Source organism: Ambystoma mexicanum, chromosome 2p (assembly GCF_040938575.1).
Source record: "Ambystoma mexicanum isolate Mex_15411 chromosome 2p, UKY_AmexF1_1, whole genome shotgun sequence".
NCBI classification, from domain to species: Eukaryota; Metazoa; Chordata; class Amphibia; order Caudata; family Ambystomatidae; genus Ambystoma; species Ambystoma mexicanum.
This window is the reverse complement of record NC_090923.1, coordinates 517,530,767-517,548,200: the sequence shown is the minus strand read 5'-3', so window position 1 is coordinate 517,548,200 and position 17,434 is coordinate 517,530,767. Positions and strand designations below refer to the sequence as shown.

The window sequence follows — 17,434 nt, the reverse complement described above, 5'->3', positions numbered from 1 at the left end:
TTATTAGTAGAGTAGAGACTACGGGGGCATTCAGAGTTGGGTTGATTTTCTTTAATGAAATACCGGTTGAGAAAGTTGCCTCCTCCACTCTTGGTATTTCTGAAAATCCATCTTATTCAAATGTTTACCACCATCAGAGGTTGCATTTCTGGAATCCCTCCATAGCTAGTTCAAAAATACCATGTCCACTTGTGGTAACGTACAATTGTTTTTATTTTACATTTCTTTCAGCCATTTTCACATTAATTGTGAAGTAAGAAATGGCTTCTGTACAGTACGGGCAGTGACAAATCCAGGGAATTTGTCACTTCTCCACAAGAAGGAGCCATACCCTTTGGGACTAAAGAGGTGACCCACTACGCAAAACACTAAGTGGATATAAAAGGTGATTGGGCAAGCAGGATCCCACCGTGGGTGACTCCCCCTTCAGGGATAAGGACACCCCAATAACACCTCTCTTAGCACCAAAGTCTCAAATGTTTTTTGCACGCACAGGAACTGATAATATTGAGAACAAAAGCCCATTAAAAGTGCTTGGTTGTTTATGCAGAACTATATTGAGATCAGGAATGAAAGTAACAATTTTCTTGAAAACAGGCCCATTACCAATCACTGTGACTAATCCATTAAAGTGATTAATTGACACTGCTGTGTGTACCCAGGACAAAGGCTTGTACATAAAATACAGAAAAGTAAGCTAAATATATTTCTGGTTTAGGCTTTCCATGGTAGTTTATTTACATTTTATTTTTATTTCCACCCTAGAATGGCATTGATGAATGCATGGTGGCTAGTAATGGAAATTTTAAATAGCAGAGGCCTCGATCCGACCCTGAACATTGACCTGGCAGAGCAATAGGTCCTCATCCACTGTGTCTATTTTATGAAAGCAGCCTTTTAAAATGATTGCCTTGTTTCACAGCAAATGTGTCTCAGCAGACAAATGTTATGGAGACGAAATTCAGGTCAAGATATAGACATTTAAAATGCAAATTGAATTATACCGTAATGTGCTGCGTTAGATATGCATTTGCAAATGACAAATAATACAATACATCACAGGCTCTAATAGGTTTATACCTTTGTCTGATTTAAAAAAAATATCAGCCCCAATCACATTGGATATATTAAAATGTATGAATTATTAATACATTTCATATTGTATTCATTTGTATGCATTCAGCTACCTACACATGAAGGCTGTCTCTAAAGTGAGGGTTTCCTTGTGATGTTGAATATATAGTTCTTATTAATGGCACAGGTCCATACAAGAAATGAGTGAACAACATATTCAGTGCAATTTAATCATAATTCTTGAGTGATGGGCTACATCACTTCTAATACATCCTTTTTTGACATGTGAAAATTCATTGGGCCAATTTAATCAGATAGGAGGATCCTAATGAGTGAGAGCAAGTGAAGGCAATGTATCACAGGATCTGTCCAATACAATGTGGTTGTGACAAATAATGCTGCATAGGTCTAGTTTGCTGGGTATTTATATTCACATAAGAAGAAGGGAGAGTAGAGTCTCTGGGAAAGCCTCAAAGGAAGGGTGCCTACCTAACAGGAAAAAAGCATATTGGGGTTCCGATTGGAGGTAGCTGAGAAGAATTCTCCTTCAGAAGGACTTTTCCTGAGGGCCCGTAAGGCAGGAGTTTTTCCCAAAAAAGAACTGGATTTCCTGAGAGAATTTTTGGAAGCAGTTGTTCTGCATCGCTTGCACTGGCTGCCAGTGGCTACACAGATTGAGTTTAAGACACTTTGCGCCGACCATCTTGCTGTGACCAATGCTGGCCCTGAATATCTAAAAAGTAAGATAGACCGGTACTGCCCAGACAGACAACTATGCTCTGCATCACGCTTACTTCTTAAGATACCAAAATACCAGTGGAAGCGACTGGGTGGCCGTTCCGTCTCAGTTCTGGCCCCAAGTCTATGAAATGCACACCCATTACCTTTAAGAGCCATTGAAGAGTATCTCCCTTTCTGGAGAGCATAAAAAACCCACTTCTTTAAATTCAGTTCTTTGCAGGTGATGAGTATGAAACATCTGTTGCATGGCTGCCGACTTTAGCACCTAGATGCCCTTGGGCCTTAGTTCTGCGCTTTATACATTTTCTAATAATAAATAATAATAATAATAATAATAATAGTTGGCAGACTGAAAGGAAGAGTCTGCCTGGTGGTGTACCTTATAGCTGGTTGATGTTCCTAATTGTCCTAGGCCTTTGAAAGACAAGCCAGAAGTGAGTACAACAAAGCCCTGAGCATTTAGATAAATGTCCTAAGAAGTCATCAAATCCAAACTAGCAATTACAATTATTTTGGGAGAACGCTGTTTACAAGCTTAGTCACTGAAGGAGGTAATGGGCCTGCAAATGAAAATGTGTGTACATATATTTAAATAGAATTCCCTAGAACCTATACATATAACTGTGCAGGACAAATTGGCCTCTGACAGTACCCAATTATGAATTAATTCCCTGCGTTTTCACATGGTAAAATTATACCTAGGTTGGTGAGCATAGTGTGCAATGTGTCTCAAAGATACACAGAGATTGATACAATTATTGACCTGGGAAAACCATTGTTTTTATAAAAGAAAAATACTGAATACTACATAAAAGAAAACTTCTGAATAGAGAGGTCTACTCTTTAAATCAGCATAGGAAGGAAATTATGTTTTCCCTCTCAATTCCTAAGAAAATAGTATCAATATACGTAACCAACTTCATTTTTAAAAATAAAATTACAGAGAAACACAAGAATTCTGCCTAAAGTGGACTCCAAATGTGAATTAAAAGGACATTCTTTATTCCTCTTCTTTACAATTCCATGCTTGTGTGACCCTTTTGCATGTCAAGATATTTTGCGCCCCAAACTAAAAACTTTTACCATGAACCCAAGCCTTTAGAATAAGGGTAACAAAGTTAACCCTACCAAACATTCTTGTATCTATGTCCTAGACAGAAACAAATAGTGTCTAACATTTTACAGTTGAATCAGTTCTTTGTTAGGACAATAATTGTCTGTTAAACCAACACTTGTCAATGGTTTCAGAGAAAACTAAGTGAATGCTTTTGTTTCAAACGTTATTCTAAGAATGGTTTGAATCCGTAACCAATGGCAGTTTGCGTATACATATTGGAGAGGATTTTTTTCTTTTATCTAGAATACTTATTCAGATTGTTTTTTAAAGTAATGGATGGTTGTGTGCATTGTGAATTCTGAATTCATGCACAAGTGAGATAATAGCAGGCAGGTTATGTTTCTTTTCTGTGGACAAGCTGCCTGTATTTATGTGGAATATTGAGAATGACATCCGCAACCTTAAAGGTTAGGGGACCACCCACCTTAATTTTCGGATTATCAAAAAAAAAATGAAGATTAAATTAAAACCGTCCCGTTTCTTTTCCCTGATAGTGTCTTGGTGGGGGGATTAGATTAAGGATATTTCTCCATGAAAAGAATCAGACATAAGAAATGCAGACATATTTTGTTGTTAGAAGTCATTACAACATGATGTCACTTTGCAAATCCTGTAATGTTGCTGAAATTACATCCCTACATCCCAACGGCTTTCAAAATGTTATTGCTGAATTTCTTCCTCATTCCTATCTCCAACACCACCTGTCAAGTGCCCTTCAAAAGCCATACCACTTAGACCTCAGCAAAATAAATCATGTAATGCAAACACATTGGGGTTTTGTTAGCATCTGACCTTCACCAATGACATACTTCAGAAACTGGTCATTCAAAGCAATAAATGCTCATCCAATTCACAGAATCCTTTTGGCACACTACCAAAACTGCATACCAAATTCAATAGAAATCTCCAGACACAAATTTATAAAAACATATTGAAATCAACAATATATTTAAGATTCTAGAACCTAGCTTCAAACTCATCCAGCAAACAGAAGCATGCTGTATCAAAATATGGGCCCGTGTTCTCAAAAGAGTAGATGAAAGAAAACCAGGCACCCTGGTAATTCTGGGAATGAGCCAACTATCAAGACCCTCCCAAAATAACTGCCTGGCATTGTATTGTAAGGTGCAGATCTCTCCACTTTCCAGGAGTATCTTCTTACAGACCAAACAATCACACCAGTGCAAACTGTTACGGTTCCTACCTGGATACTTCACTGTCTGAAATAGATTTGCCTACCACCCCAAGGAATTCACATCGAAAATGTGTATAACCCATGCACAATTCTATCTACAAATCACAAGATGCGGAATTAGTATGGAGGAAGTGGTTGACTAATGGTTGACTAATTCCTAAATCACAGATGGTGGTACTTGAAAATGTGAGTTTAAATCCTAGTTTTCTACAGTAAACAAAAAGGTTTGGTCACAGAGAAATCACGCAATATATGTGTGCCTCATTTCTCTCATCTAGGAAATTAGAAGGGCATGGAGACAGACTGATTAAATTTCTGCTGTTTTGAAGAAGTACAGGAACAAGCAATGGATAAAACAACTACTCAGCCCCACACTAACCTACTAAACTCTCAGTGAACCCAATCATAAAGGGGCAACAGACATTGCCCAAAAGATATAAATCCTCCAGTAGTAACATGGGCCGAGGGCAGGCTATACTCAGCAGGATGGGGTGAGCTAGCACAGATGTATCCAAACAACAATAGTACTAAATATAGCGAATAGTGATACTAAAATACAATAAGGGGTAATTAACGTTCTATAAAAATAAGATAATTTTTATAGTACAAATTACAATATATACAATACATTACAAAATACAAATACAAAATACAATAATGGCCAATTAACATGCTATAAAAATAAGACAATGCCCCCTTCCTACCAAAAGACTTTTATGCTTTGTTTTTAAAAATGTGTTCATTGCTGCACTTTGTGTTTTATAGTGTTTCTAAGTGGGGGTTCTTGGTATTTAGGACATACTATTGTTACCTTAAAGATATTACTTTTTAATTAAAAATCTAAAACTTAAAAAATAATAATAATAAGACAATTTAACCTAACAAAATTACTATAACCGATCTTTGGAAAGGAATGCATAGAATATGCAGACTTTAGGAGAAAGGAGGCATTGTGGGTTTCACCACAGGGGTAGCAGGGCAACAGCCTCTGCAGCAGCATTCTCTATAAAAATGCATGGTGTGTGTTCTAGGATTGTCACTACAGCCCTTAGAACCAGGTATGGGAGACACATCCACCATAAATACTTGTATCTTCTTTTTGGGTGTCTCAACAGCATTGAATCGGAATTCCTTGCACTTTCCAATGGGCCTAGTCAGTGTTAATATCGTCGGGTCAGGTGCATCGAATGGGTGAAGTGTTGAGAATGGTCAAGTTAGTTTAACGTGGTTCAGTGATGTGATGCTTCCCAGAACTGTGTCAGCTCGATACAGCTGAAGAACAGGCAAGCAGTGGTTCAGTCAGTATCTCAAATTGGTTGAATTAGATGGGTGAGCTCCAGCAATACAAAGCGGTTTTAGGGTGGCAATCAGCTCAAAAGCAGCTGAAGTGCAGGTAGACAATGGTCTAGGTGGTAATACGATGGTTAGAAGTGTGTTGATGAACTAGAGAGGGTCAAAGGCAGATGTGTGTGTCCTGCAGCAGCTCAAAAACAGTCACGTCATTTCGAAAGTGATTTGAGGCAGCAAACAGAGCACATAGCTGTTCCTTGGTTTCTTGTCGGCTGGAACACCCATGCCCTGTCTCCAGGGATACAGGGAGTCTTCTTTCTGCCCTGCCAAACCAGGAAGGTTCCGAGATTGTCCTCTGGCATGGGTCGGGAGAGGATCTTGGCTCCTTTCTTGGAGTATTTATTCTTACTTTTGCCGCAGAGAAATGTAGCCAAATAAAGTTACAGGTGAAGTCTTCTTCTGAAGTCCAAATATAATGAAACTCAAGGGGAGAGGAGTCTCACTCCCTAATATATTATGTGCACTGTAGGTTGGTCCATTTCAAACCTTCTCTAATGGTCCAATCCTGGCTGCTGCAACAACAGTCTATTTCTGATGTCAGCCTCAGAGTGTTTTTTTTTCTGTAGGCAGGGGGGATGTTCACAGGAAATAAGATTGCACTAAAAGGTTGTAAGATGGTTGGAGCCATCCATTGAATTTAAGTTGTCCCCTGACTGCTCTGACTCTGCCCACTCTCCTGTTTGTCTTGCATTAAAGAGACTTCAGTGATTGCCACACTAGTGTGACCTCACTATTGTACCGGCAGGGCTTTCCTTTAAAGCATTGGTCCCCTCATCACCCTCTGTATATCCTGTCCTCTCCAGGAAGTGACAAGTCTTTCCAGAATGAACAAAAATAATTTCTATGGCTGAACACAAATGGTTTGTTTTCGGTTGAACTCAGTCCCAGACAGCCTATACAGAAAAGGCCCCGACAGTTGACAATGTCATTAGAAACCAGGCTGACAATAAAATGGCATCTAATGGTTTTGTCTACTAAAATGTTGTATTGTCATTGGCGACCATGTCAAGCCAGACATGGATTATATTTATTTATTAACCAACCTGTCAACAGGTCCGGTTCGTACACAATTATATGGAATTTGCCAACTGTTAATGGCCACCACTGGCTCTTAGAACTTGTAATTCCAGCAGGTTGTGTGCGATCATGCACATGTTATCTATAACCATGGCCCAAATTAATAGTCACCTGTGACAGTAGAAAGTCCAGACGATATGCATGTTTGCACTATACTTTTCTGCAGAGCATTATGAAAGTGAGGTACAAATTAGCAGATCTCTCTTTCTGAGATAGAAATACAATTTTTATTTTGTATTAAAAATCTAAAAATCTCAAGTTAGTGAGGCCTCGCAGATGGCCTTCATTCTGTCACAGACTGCATACTAGTATTAAGTGCTATGCAGAAAAAGTGGGCCATTACGTTCAGCAGATTGCAGTTGTTTAACAATGGTGGAAAGGTCTGCGACGGAAAGGACCACATGAGAAATGTACGATATACATGAATGTTCGTACATTTCTCATGTGGACATCTGTTGTAAAACAACCCCAAAATGTAACCCCTGCCCACACCCCCAACCCTCTACTTACCTTTCACCTCGAAGCGCTGTGTCCCTGCGACGCTGGTTCCCTTTAACTTCTGTGATCGGGAACCGGTGCAGCAGGGTCCTTTTCTTTTTTATTTTTCTCAGGCTGCTGCGGAGGTGTCCCCAGCAACCTCCCCTCACTATACTGTATAGTATGGCGAGCGGGGTGTTGCGGCGGACACCCCTGCATATAATTTTTTTGGAGTCGGGACTGCTAATATACTATTAAGTATAGTGAGCGGGGTGTTGCGTGGACACACCTTCAGCCTTTGTTTTTCTCTTTTTTTTTTACCTATTCCACCAAAATATACATACCACAAAAGGTTCAAACTTTTTGTAGTTCGAACTTTGGTGGTATGTATTTTAGGTCTTTTGGTGGGATAGGCAAATTGGATTCGGTCATTTTCGGCCGATTCCTGTTCAGCCACAAAGGGCAGAAATTTCACCATGTCAAAAATACAGAATGAAAGCAGAGGGATAATATAGACTCACTTATGATGCTGGGATCATATAGGGGATTAGGGTCACCCCCTACTTTCTCTCACTCTCCTCCAATGCCAGATCCCATTCCTCTTCCTGGAAGACATATTAGTATTAGAGGGAACAAGTCTATAAACATGACTTAAAAGCCAAACTTCTGTCACGTGGGGTAACAAATGACCAATTCTCATAACTTCCGTTCTTCCAGAATGCTGCAGTTACCTGGAAATATATTGCAGGATTCATTACCCTTGCCATGCTATCATCTACTGTCCCTATCTGAACTGCAGAGTCATCTTGGAGACCCTCTGTCTCACCCACAAATGCATCTATGGAAAAATCAAAAATCACCTCAAAAATAAAATAATCCGATGGCCCACCGAGTTCTCCTTCTTAGCAGGCCATCAAAATCTACTTCTCTTTAGCAGAACATGGTGAAGATAAAATGTCATACGTGTCTTTGCAGTTCAGTGAACGGTGGGACACACCTCTAACAGGTACTTTAAAGGAAATGACCAGACATCTGCCAATAAAGTAAAATGCTCCATTTTCTAAACTTTGAACAGACACATCTACAAACCCAGCCGCTGGCTGGTAGGTATTCCGTTTATAGTGTTGCACTGTGCAGGTCTACTGTTTCACAAGCTCGCCCGCTCATACTTCGAATATGTAGCAGTGAGGTCAAATTTATATGAATAATTTCTTTTTATGAATCATAACTTTTTTAGAACTCCACTGAAATATGCCTATGTGTTCTACGCTGCAGAGTGAAAATACCATGCCAATGCTCTTTTTGCTGAAAGTGCATGCCTTGTTTGAGCACTGCCTCGGGTACCATCACATCCACTGCATTCTGAGCTGTGTGTATTCTTTTGTAACGCACAACTCTACACCCAGAAGCCTACAAATAGCATGGAATGTTTTGACCGTGTTGCTTAGTCTAGCCAGTCCTCGGATCGCCACTGTGTTTATGACAACAGATGGCAATTGATGGCTGAACAACCAATTAGCCAAAAGTTAAAATGGAACACGACAAATGTTGTGATATGACTAAACATAAAAGATGGATACATATTCATTAGCCCACTAAGCAAAGGGCTTAGATTACATGAAATATAACCACTATGCGAGTGTTATCCTATGCACAAGGATGGGTCATTATCGCGGGATAATGAGCCACTCCAACGTTTCACCCCATGCCACAAATTGGGAAGGGACACTATCTCAAGCGACAATAGCACCAATTCATGTTTTGGAGTTTTGATGGGGAAGTAACCGTGTTAGGTTGATAATGAAAAAACGAAACAAAATGTGTTAGTAAATTAAATGCAGTTTTATTTTGTAATATTTAGTATATAGTTGTTCTTTATAAGCAAAATGATTTCCTGTTATTTGCCTAGCAGCTTCTGAAGGCCGAATGTCTGGAATGCGGTCAATGCCAGTAGTTATTGACCTGCTATGCGAGAATTCCGTTTGGCTGGCAAGAGGTCAGTAAGTACTTCTATGTGTTACTAGGCATTACTTATATCACATTTTGACTTGCTGGGGTAGCTTCCTTGTTTTGTGTGTACCTTTTAGTTTGGACTATAATGTGGCGCTTAAGTGCCACCTATCACCCGAAGCGATTGCCCTAGAGTACAGGTAGGAGGGAGATGACGTGTGAGGAGGGACACATCTTTTAGGTGTTCTTTGGTTATTTACCCACCTATTGACTGTTCCTGGCAATACTAATCCCAATTGCCATCCCTATCCACTACCTGCCCCTCCTCGCCCAAAACACATGCCCCTGGGTTCACTTTGAGCTCCTCTCCCCAAGAGATAATATCAAACTTTAACCTGTCCAGTGCTCAAGTCGAAGGTACACGCCGGGGCACGGAGTCCACCCACTTTGTTCAGAGGGTGGACTCAGTCCTGCCTAGCTAAAATGAGAAACATTGAATATCCTCTTCGGATTTATTAATTAAAACTGACCTCAGGGATCAAAAGCTGCAGTCGTCAGGTTTGTAGGCCGGACACTTCACCACTGCACTACATAACCTGAGGAAAAATAGCAAACAACTAAAGGTGAAATGTCTCATTTCAGCACTGCAAGACCCAGGGAAAACATTTGTGTTGGTTCTTGGGGTTTAAAACATGCACACCTTTTAAAGTTTTCAAAAACACTATTATAAGAAAATATCCTTTCTTGGTTTTGTGTGTGTGTTGATTTGATGGAAGGCAAATGCCTTTTGTCCTGGCAATTTGGGAGGTTATGCAAAGTCAATTTAATGAAATGTGCCTATTTCACCGTAATATGCTAATTTCTGGCGATGTCACATCCCATCGCGTTTGTGGACGAGTTCCCCTACTTTCATTTTTAGGACTTGACCTCTGAGCCTGTCACTATCATTCCTAAAATGTCTGCTGGGAGTTAATGGTTTAATTACATCTGCAAATGTTCACTAGGAGAATTATAAGGTCTTAACCAAGTATGACTTCGGCCACTCGATTTAGAGCTCTTCCATGCACTGAATCCCTGTTAAAAACAAGCAACGACAAAGACAACTGTTCTGGCTTGAAGTATTACCTTTTGCAAGGTGCAGCCATTACAGTACCTGGCAATCACTATTTTCCACCTGTAACAATCTCATGGCCAGTTAGGCCAGTGACTTGCAAATGCCTACCCCATGCCTACACCAGCCCAGGCTGTTGGCTTTGCCAATGCTTGTTTTATGTTGCCACTGAAAATGCCCACCCTGGCTAGTCCTGTTCTTGACCAGATTCCTAAATACGTTTTAAGAGCTTGCTAGTTTGCCGTGGCCATGCACGCGGAGGCCACAGAGTCCTGGTTTTGCTTGCAATTGTTGACTTGTAGTTGCCCTACACTTCCAAGGAGAAAGGGAACCAACTCCAAGTCCCAGAATCTAAAGAGAAAAAGAACAGGGCTGGATGGCTTTATCACGCATGTCCACGGGGAAACTTCAGAGCTCTGCGTTTTTTAAATCATTATTATTAATTCTTCTTACGCGCCACTTGTCCGTATGTCTCATGGCCACACAGATAACAAGTCTAACAAACAAAACAGTCAGGTCGAAAAGAGGAAAAATGGAGGCAAAGTAAAATGTCATTGAACCCGGGCGTCCGTGTAGGAGCCAAAGCAGGATAGTAGGGTTGGCAGGAATAGTACACGCAGCATTATCAATCGAACAATACACAGAGCCTGTTCCCCGTTTACCCTCTCAAATCCATGCAAGATATGCACGTCGTGTGTCTAACAATTGATGGTGAAGCGATCCCTCCCTGGAGAATTTGAATATCTGTCAAGCCACATAACATTTATAAGCAGCTGATAATGTATCCAAATTGAAAGTGGAAATATAGATTGCGCAACGTAAGAAAGATGGCAATCAACACAGTTGCCAGTTTGCTAGATGCCATGGGTTACATGCTGAGCCAGTCCCGGCTTTACAGCCGACAACGATTTGCATTCTGGGAATTGCCGTTTTTCCCAATTAAAGGGTTGCGCATACACGTCCCGATGTTTAACTGACTGAAAAAAAGTCAGAACTGACGCGAGGAATCAGACGTGACCTATGGTCGCATGGAAGATACACATACACCAATAACTACACCCCCCCTCCCCCCCGCCTTGCGCTAGCACAGCAAGTGGCGGGCTGCTCCTTCCACAGCTCGCGAGCAGCTGATGTGCTGCTGTCATTTCGGGGACCTCCTCCCAGCCCTGCACCCACCCTCTTCTAAACCCAAGGCGACGCTAACAGCAAATATCCCCCGCTGCTAATCTACCCTTTGCAATTAGAAGGGCAATTTTAAAGAACAAAAAAATCGATCATCCTGGCAGCGAATAGACTATGGGGGAGGGGGAGCGTGCGCCGGGAACAGCAGTGTCACAAGCAATGGGTGAATTGGCGTTGCGATTCCTCATGTTCTGACAAACGCACACACACCGCCAGAGGTCCTCTATAGCGCTAGTATGTTGTACAAAATGTATCTGACATGTTTTCGTTAAAAAGTGAACATACGCGTGAACCAGTTGTGCCGTTCGAAATCCAGAACTGATTTTAAGTCCAAGGTAACATGTATAGTCAAATTTAACACGACAATATATATAATCGAGACGAGCAAGGAGAGGGCGCTCTTTGGGAAAGTGCCTATCGTGATGGGATATCGTTTATTTTTGTGGCTTACGCTGATATAAACAAGGAGGGCGATAGGACGGACTGTGAGAACATGGAATAATACTCCTCGTGAGAAAAGAAAAACTAGCACCTCGAGCAATGGCTCAATTAATAGGTGTGACTCCTGCTGCTGGGTGGGGTCCGGGGAACTGGGCGGTAGTAGCACGGGAGTGGAGATTTGCCTGGGTTCAAGTGCTGGGCATGCGCAGTGATCTTGAGGTAGTGGCTGTCAAGGGATGCCCGGGGTTTCTTACAACTCGTTGCGTATGGCAGGCTTGCCTTTTTGCGCCCTTAGAGATGTTAAGTAGCCTAGACGTCACGTGCACCTGGGAATGCTTGCATAGCCACCTCAGGGGACGTTCGGCTTACTTCAAGTCGCGCGCACCTAGGATGCTCAGAGATTCATACCCAGAACACATTAATCATTCGCTCAGACGTTGCTTTTCTTGCCATGGTCAGATTTTGGGAAGCCATGTTTAACTAATGATGCACAGCTCAGTGAATGAGCAGCTGTGCTTTGCTGGGGATGATCCGAGTTTTTGGTTGTGCTGCTCTAATGTTGCTCATCGTTCGAGTAGTTGCGTTTGGCTGGGGATGAACAGAGCTTCAGAAGGGGTGCTTCTCTGATGATGCTCAGGGTTCGAGTCGTCATAATTGACTGTGGTGGATGCTCAGAGATAAGAGGTTGTGCTTCTCTTGCGTTGCTCAGGGTTTGAGCAGTCACAGGGTTTGAGCAGTCACCGCTTGATTGGGGATGAGAGTTTAGGAGGTTGTGCTTCTCTGGTGCTGCTCAGGGTTTGAGCAGTCATCACTTGGTTGGGGATGAGTGTTTAGGAGATTGTGCTTCTCTGGTGCTGCTCAGGGTTGGAGCAGTCATCACTTGGTTGGGGATGAGAGTTTAGGAGGTTTTTCTTCTCTTGCGCTGTTCAGAGTTTGAGCAGTCACCACTTGGTTGTGGATGATCTGAGTTTAAGAGGTTGTGCTTGTCTGGTGCTGCTCAAGGTTTGAGTAGTCACTGCTTGATTGTGGGTATCAGAGTTTAAGAAAATGTGACTCTCTCAAGTTGCTCGGGGTTTGAGCAGTTATTTAACATTGGCAGGACAGGATAGGAGTTTAAGATTGTGTGCTTCTCTAGTGATGCTCAGGGTTTGACAGCTCATGCATGGCTGGGGATAGTCTGACTCAGAGTTTAAGAGATTGTGCTTGCCTGATAATGTACATAGTAGTCCTATATGCTTGGGTGTGCTCAAGTCTTTGGATGGTCGGTCATGTCTTAAGATGTTCAAGCACTGAGTATAGGTTACTTAATTGAGTTGGTTGGGGCTCATGTTTTTCATAGTCCTGGTTGCCGGAGGATATTGACAAGTAAATGGTATGAGTGCATTTGTTGGTCCGTTCATAGTCATCAGAACCATGGATTTCCTACAGACATATTGAGATGTACGTGATGGATGTGAATATATACTCAGGGTCATCAGTCCAAGGAATATCAATTTTCTGACAGCTGTGCATGCATGAAAGTGTCTGTGGGTTTCATTGAACACACACCTATCAACAATGTTTTCCCAAAGCCATGCACACTCTTAAGGCTGCTCAACATGTTGTAGGTGTGCACACCTGATAAGGCACAGGGATCAGATATGTGGCAGGGGGTGACTACTCAGCATTTAATTGTGTCAAGTGATCCTTACCAGTCAACATGTTGTTCATCGATGACTAGCAGTTGCTTGAACTTCTTGGCTTGACCTGTTGCCACCGATGTCTGTTCCACCAGCCCGGCGGACGCGGCGGCCGCCGTCTGTTTCACAGCATTCGAGATGGAGCTGAAGAAGCTACTGCCTGCCGAGGCAGATTGGCTGGACTGGCGTCTTTCCGGGGCTGGCGAGGGTGCGGCCGCAGCAGGGGGAGCATGCTGAGCAGGTGTAGCCGAGACAGCTGCAGGTGGTGGCTGCTGGGGCTCTGGCCGCTGAAGGTCGGTCATGTATCCATTGGGCAGGTTTGCAATGAAGCTGCTGTCAGAAAGCCGGCGACGTAGAAAGTTCATTCTAAGGCTGTGAAAGGACCTGGTTGTAAAATAGAAAAAACCGATACACCACAAAAAAATGCAAGAAACGATAAAAAAAGAGGATGGAACAACGTATTGTCAAGCAAACAAAAAAAAAAGAAAAACGGAACACACTATTCTGCTACAGCGCTCTGCTAGGAATTTGATCTCGAATCCTGGCTGCCTCCTCCCGAAAGACTGCAATATCCTCCGCTCTTCGCAGCAGGAGCAGGCAATGAAGGCTTTGATTTTCTCTTCTTCCGTATTCCCTCCAGCTAATTGGGGATCTCTGCGTGTGTGTGGTAAGAGGGCGGGAGCTGCCTGCTGCTCTGCAGTGAAGAAGCAGCCCCAGCCCCAGCCCTGCTGCTGCGTCCACGGATGCTGCTGCTGTCAGTCTGATGACAGCTTGCCTCTGATGATTTGCTGGGGATGAGATACGGGACAAGTGTATGCCGTGTTTTCTTCTCTCCGGATGGAAATGCGGAGCGGCCAAATGATTCTTCGACGAATGTGCGCATTAAGAAATAAGAAACCGAAATTCTCCAGCCCAGCTCTGGGTGTCTCCCCTTTCCCCTCTCGTACAGCTTTCCCGAGAGAAAGGTGAATATCCAGTCACCAGTGCCGCTAAGTCCTACGGGGGAAAGGATACAGGAGTGTTGTTAAAAAAAAAGCTGAAAACAAGCCACACCCATAAAATGACACAAATAGGCTAAAACACATTGTTGAAAAACAACAATACATGAATGTACAGGGCTATATAATACATTATGTATTTGACCTTCGTGGTAATCAATGGCTTCTGGGATGCACGGGAACGTTGGTACAAATACCGTCATTTTGCATGTGTTTTTATTGCCCAGGAGTTTCAGTTTCTGATACAGCATCTGCCCCTCACTCACCCCAAGTGCAATGAAATGCATTTTTTAATCTAATTGTTTTTATGTTAATTATTGTTATCATTAACATTATTCTCCTTATGACTGGGAGGATACCACATGGGTTAAACACTTGTCTCTGACATGAGGCCACACAGCATGTTGCACATTTGAAATCCTCCAGGCCAACTCGACCCCTCATCTTCTTAGGTTGTCTAAATTGAGTAAAGTTTAATCTGCAATAATGAAAGCTATTATAATAGTGCTAAGAAGCGTCAGGAATCAGGCGTGAAGCGCAATATAAAAACCTGATATAATAATTATTTAAGGTTAATTTCTAATCAAGAAAACAATAAAAACAATCAAAAGTATTATTGTTATCGTGAATTAATACCAACAATGCACAATGATTATCACCCCCCATTCAATGCATTTGATGGGATATTAGATAGAAGCCTTTAACTTCTAACAACTTTGCCAATAGAAAGACTGTTTAAGATACATACTGGAACTCCTGCACCACAAGTGGCCATTTTGAAAGACCTCTACTTTCCCATGAATGCCTAAGATGGTCATGTGTTTCCACCTCTACTTCTAAAGCAGGGAAACAAGGGCATTCAACAGAGTTATCACAGCAAAGGACCAGATCAGCTACTGCCCACTTCCTGTGCAGATAACTGCCTGGGCCAGAATGTGTTGTGTGACATCTAACAGTTTGTCTACCTCTTGGCACATGGTTCTGGAAGAGAAATGAGCAGTCGGGGAAAGGTAACTGGAAACATTGGTAGAGGGAGGTGCAGGTGAAGAATCGGGTGCAAATACCTGAATGGTACCTTTCAGAGCAGGGAATCTTTGGTCTGCCTGGTTTATTCCTGTGGTTATAGTTATGCATGGCCTGGTTTTCCCTGGAGAGTCTTGAATCGTGTTTTAAGAAAGCATCTCAGTATGTCATGTCTGGATAGGGCCGAGGTGAGACTGTCTCAATTTTGTCAAGCCTACACAGTTATCTTATGATGTCATAGCCAATATTGTGGCCTGGTGAGCAGCCAGGATTTCAGGGGTTTACTGAAAGCCATGTGGTTATCTGAAGGAAGGCGTTACCTGGGTATAGAGTTGCATGGGTTGGTTGATTGCTAGGACTGAGAAGACAGCCATTTCTTGGCATATCATGTCCTGCCTTTGCATAAACCTATTACTGCAACCACATTGCAGGATCAAAGCCTGGCATTTATGACATTTTTTGTGTTTTCTTGGTCACGTTTGTGCTAAGCTAATTAAGAATCCAGAGTACCAGAACGATATGCTCCCGTCTGTCTTAGAAGGAGTCTTGTTACTGAGTCATGTATTCTTAGTAGATGGTTCAGGTAGTCGGGGAGCACTAGGTTAAAATTGTTGGCATAGTGAAGCCATGAAAATACTAGGGTTCTTTGTCACGATGATCAAGTATGTCCTGATATGACAAATGGATCTTAGATGAAAGAAGTGCATTTTCATTGTTGACTTTGTAGTGGAGCAGCCGCATGCCTCGACAGGAAGTCCCACCCCTATTCTGCGTATATGTTGGAAACAGGCAAATTGCAACATATGCAACGGCAGTAATGATACCTATACTGTGAAGAGCTTTTGAGATGAGGTATCTGTTAAGATGGATTTCTGAACTCTGGCCTGGTGGGCAGAGGTTCAGAAGGCCAGCCTAGTTTCTTTGAACCGGGTAACCTCTGGACAAGCCAGACCAATCAAGGTAGCTTTGGTCTGCGGTCAAGACTAAGGCCCTCATTACGACCCTGGCGGAAATCGAAAAAAGATGGCGGAAATGCAATACCGCCATCGAATAGCGCTCGGTGCGATTATGACCCGTCACCATAAAGTACGATGCCATTAGCGACACCGTAGTGAACGCCAACGCTAACTGCACCAAGTACGCGCACGCACGCCATGCCAAACCGTAATTATCACCATGGCGCAACGGTACGCGAATTCTGCCCCTAGCGGACATGTACCTAACGCCATCAAGCATGGCGGAAAGTACCATTCCGCCATGGTGAGAAGTACGGCATCGCGAACCAACCGTAAAAGGCCCTACTGAGTGCCTGTACACCACTCCCTGCCCACATTGCACAACTCCTCGTAGGTGCAATGAAGTCACACAATGCAACCAGTGAAATGTACAAGTCACCCATGCATGCCAACGAACAAATGAATCTAGGGGCTCCAAGTGCCTTGTGAGTGGCCATCCATATTTGCCATGGCACCATTGCCGCACTGATGCAGCACAGGCATGTGAAGGTTCAAGTCCAGCAACATGAACTGAAATATGAGACAAACAAAAACAGGCCCCCCCATCGACTGACACCAGTGTAAGGCAACATTCAAAGCAGTATCCTGAGTGAGACTGCACCAGCCCTGTACTCCTGCCAGTAAACAAACCAACCATCAGCATAAGCATGTACCACACAAGTTGGCAGAGTGACTGAGCAGCCAGGCTCATCTCAAGAGGGGCCAATGGGAGCTGCAGGGCACAGATGGCACGAATACAGAAGCTATTCCAATGGACATGACCTCAGTCTCCCTCCAAGAAACGCACGCAAACACAGGCACCTGTGACCAGCCATATCCTGATAATCACATCATTCCACCAATCCACCTGGCTGACCGGCATCTGTTACACAAAAGCTAATCCCCCGCCCCTGAGCATGACATCATTAAAACAGTCATAATGGTAGCCCCTATCCCTGACCACACTGGGCTTCGTAGGCAAACGCGCCCAGTACAGTACCACGCAACTATACTCAGAAGCCGG

The 17,434-nt window shown here is 42.8% G+C and overlaps 1 protein-coding gene across 1 annotated transcript in view; it reads right to left on the bottom strand.

Moving 5' to 3' along the window:
* Positions 1-14,407, bottom strand: part of SYN2 (synapsin II) — a 1,471,271-nt gene extending 1,456,864 nt beyond the window's left edge. Inside the window, exon 1 of the mRNA XM_069643930.1 lies at positions 13,407-14,407. Coding sequence (XP_069500031.1) covers positions 13,407-13,759 — 353 coding nt within the window. The 5' untranslated portion in view covers positions 13,760-14,407. The remainder of the gene's footprint in view (positions 1-13,406) is intronic.
* Positions 14,408-17,434: the final 3,027 nt, after the last annotated feature.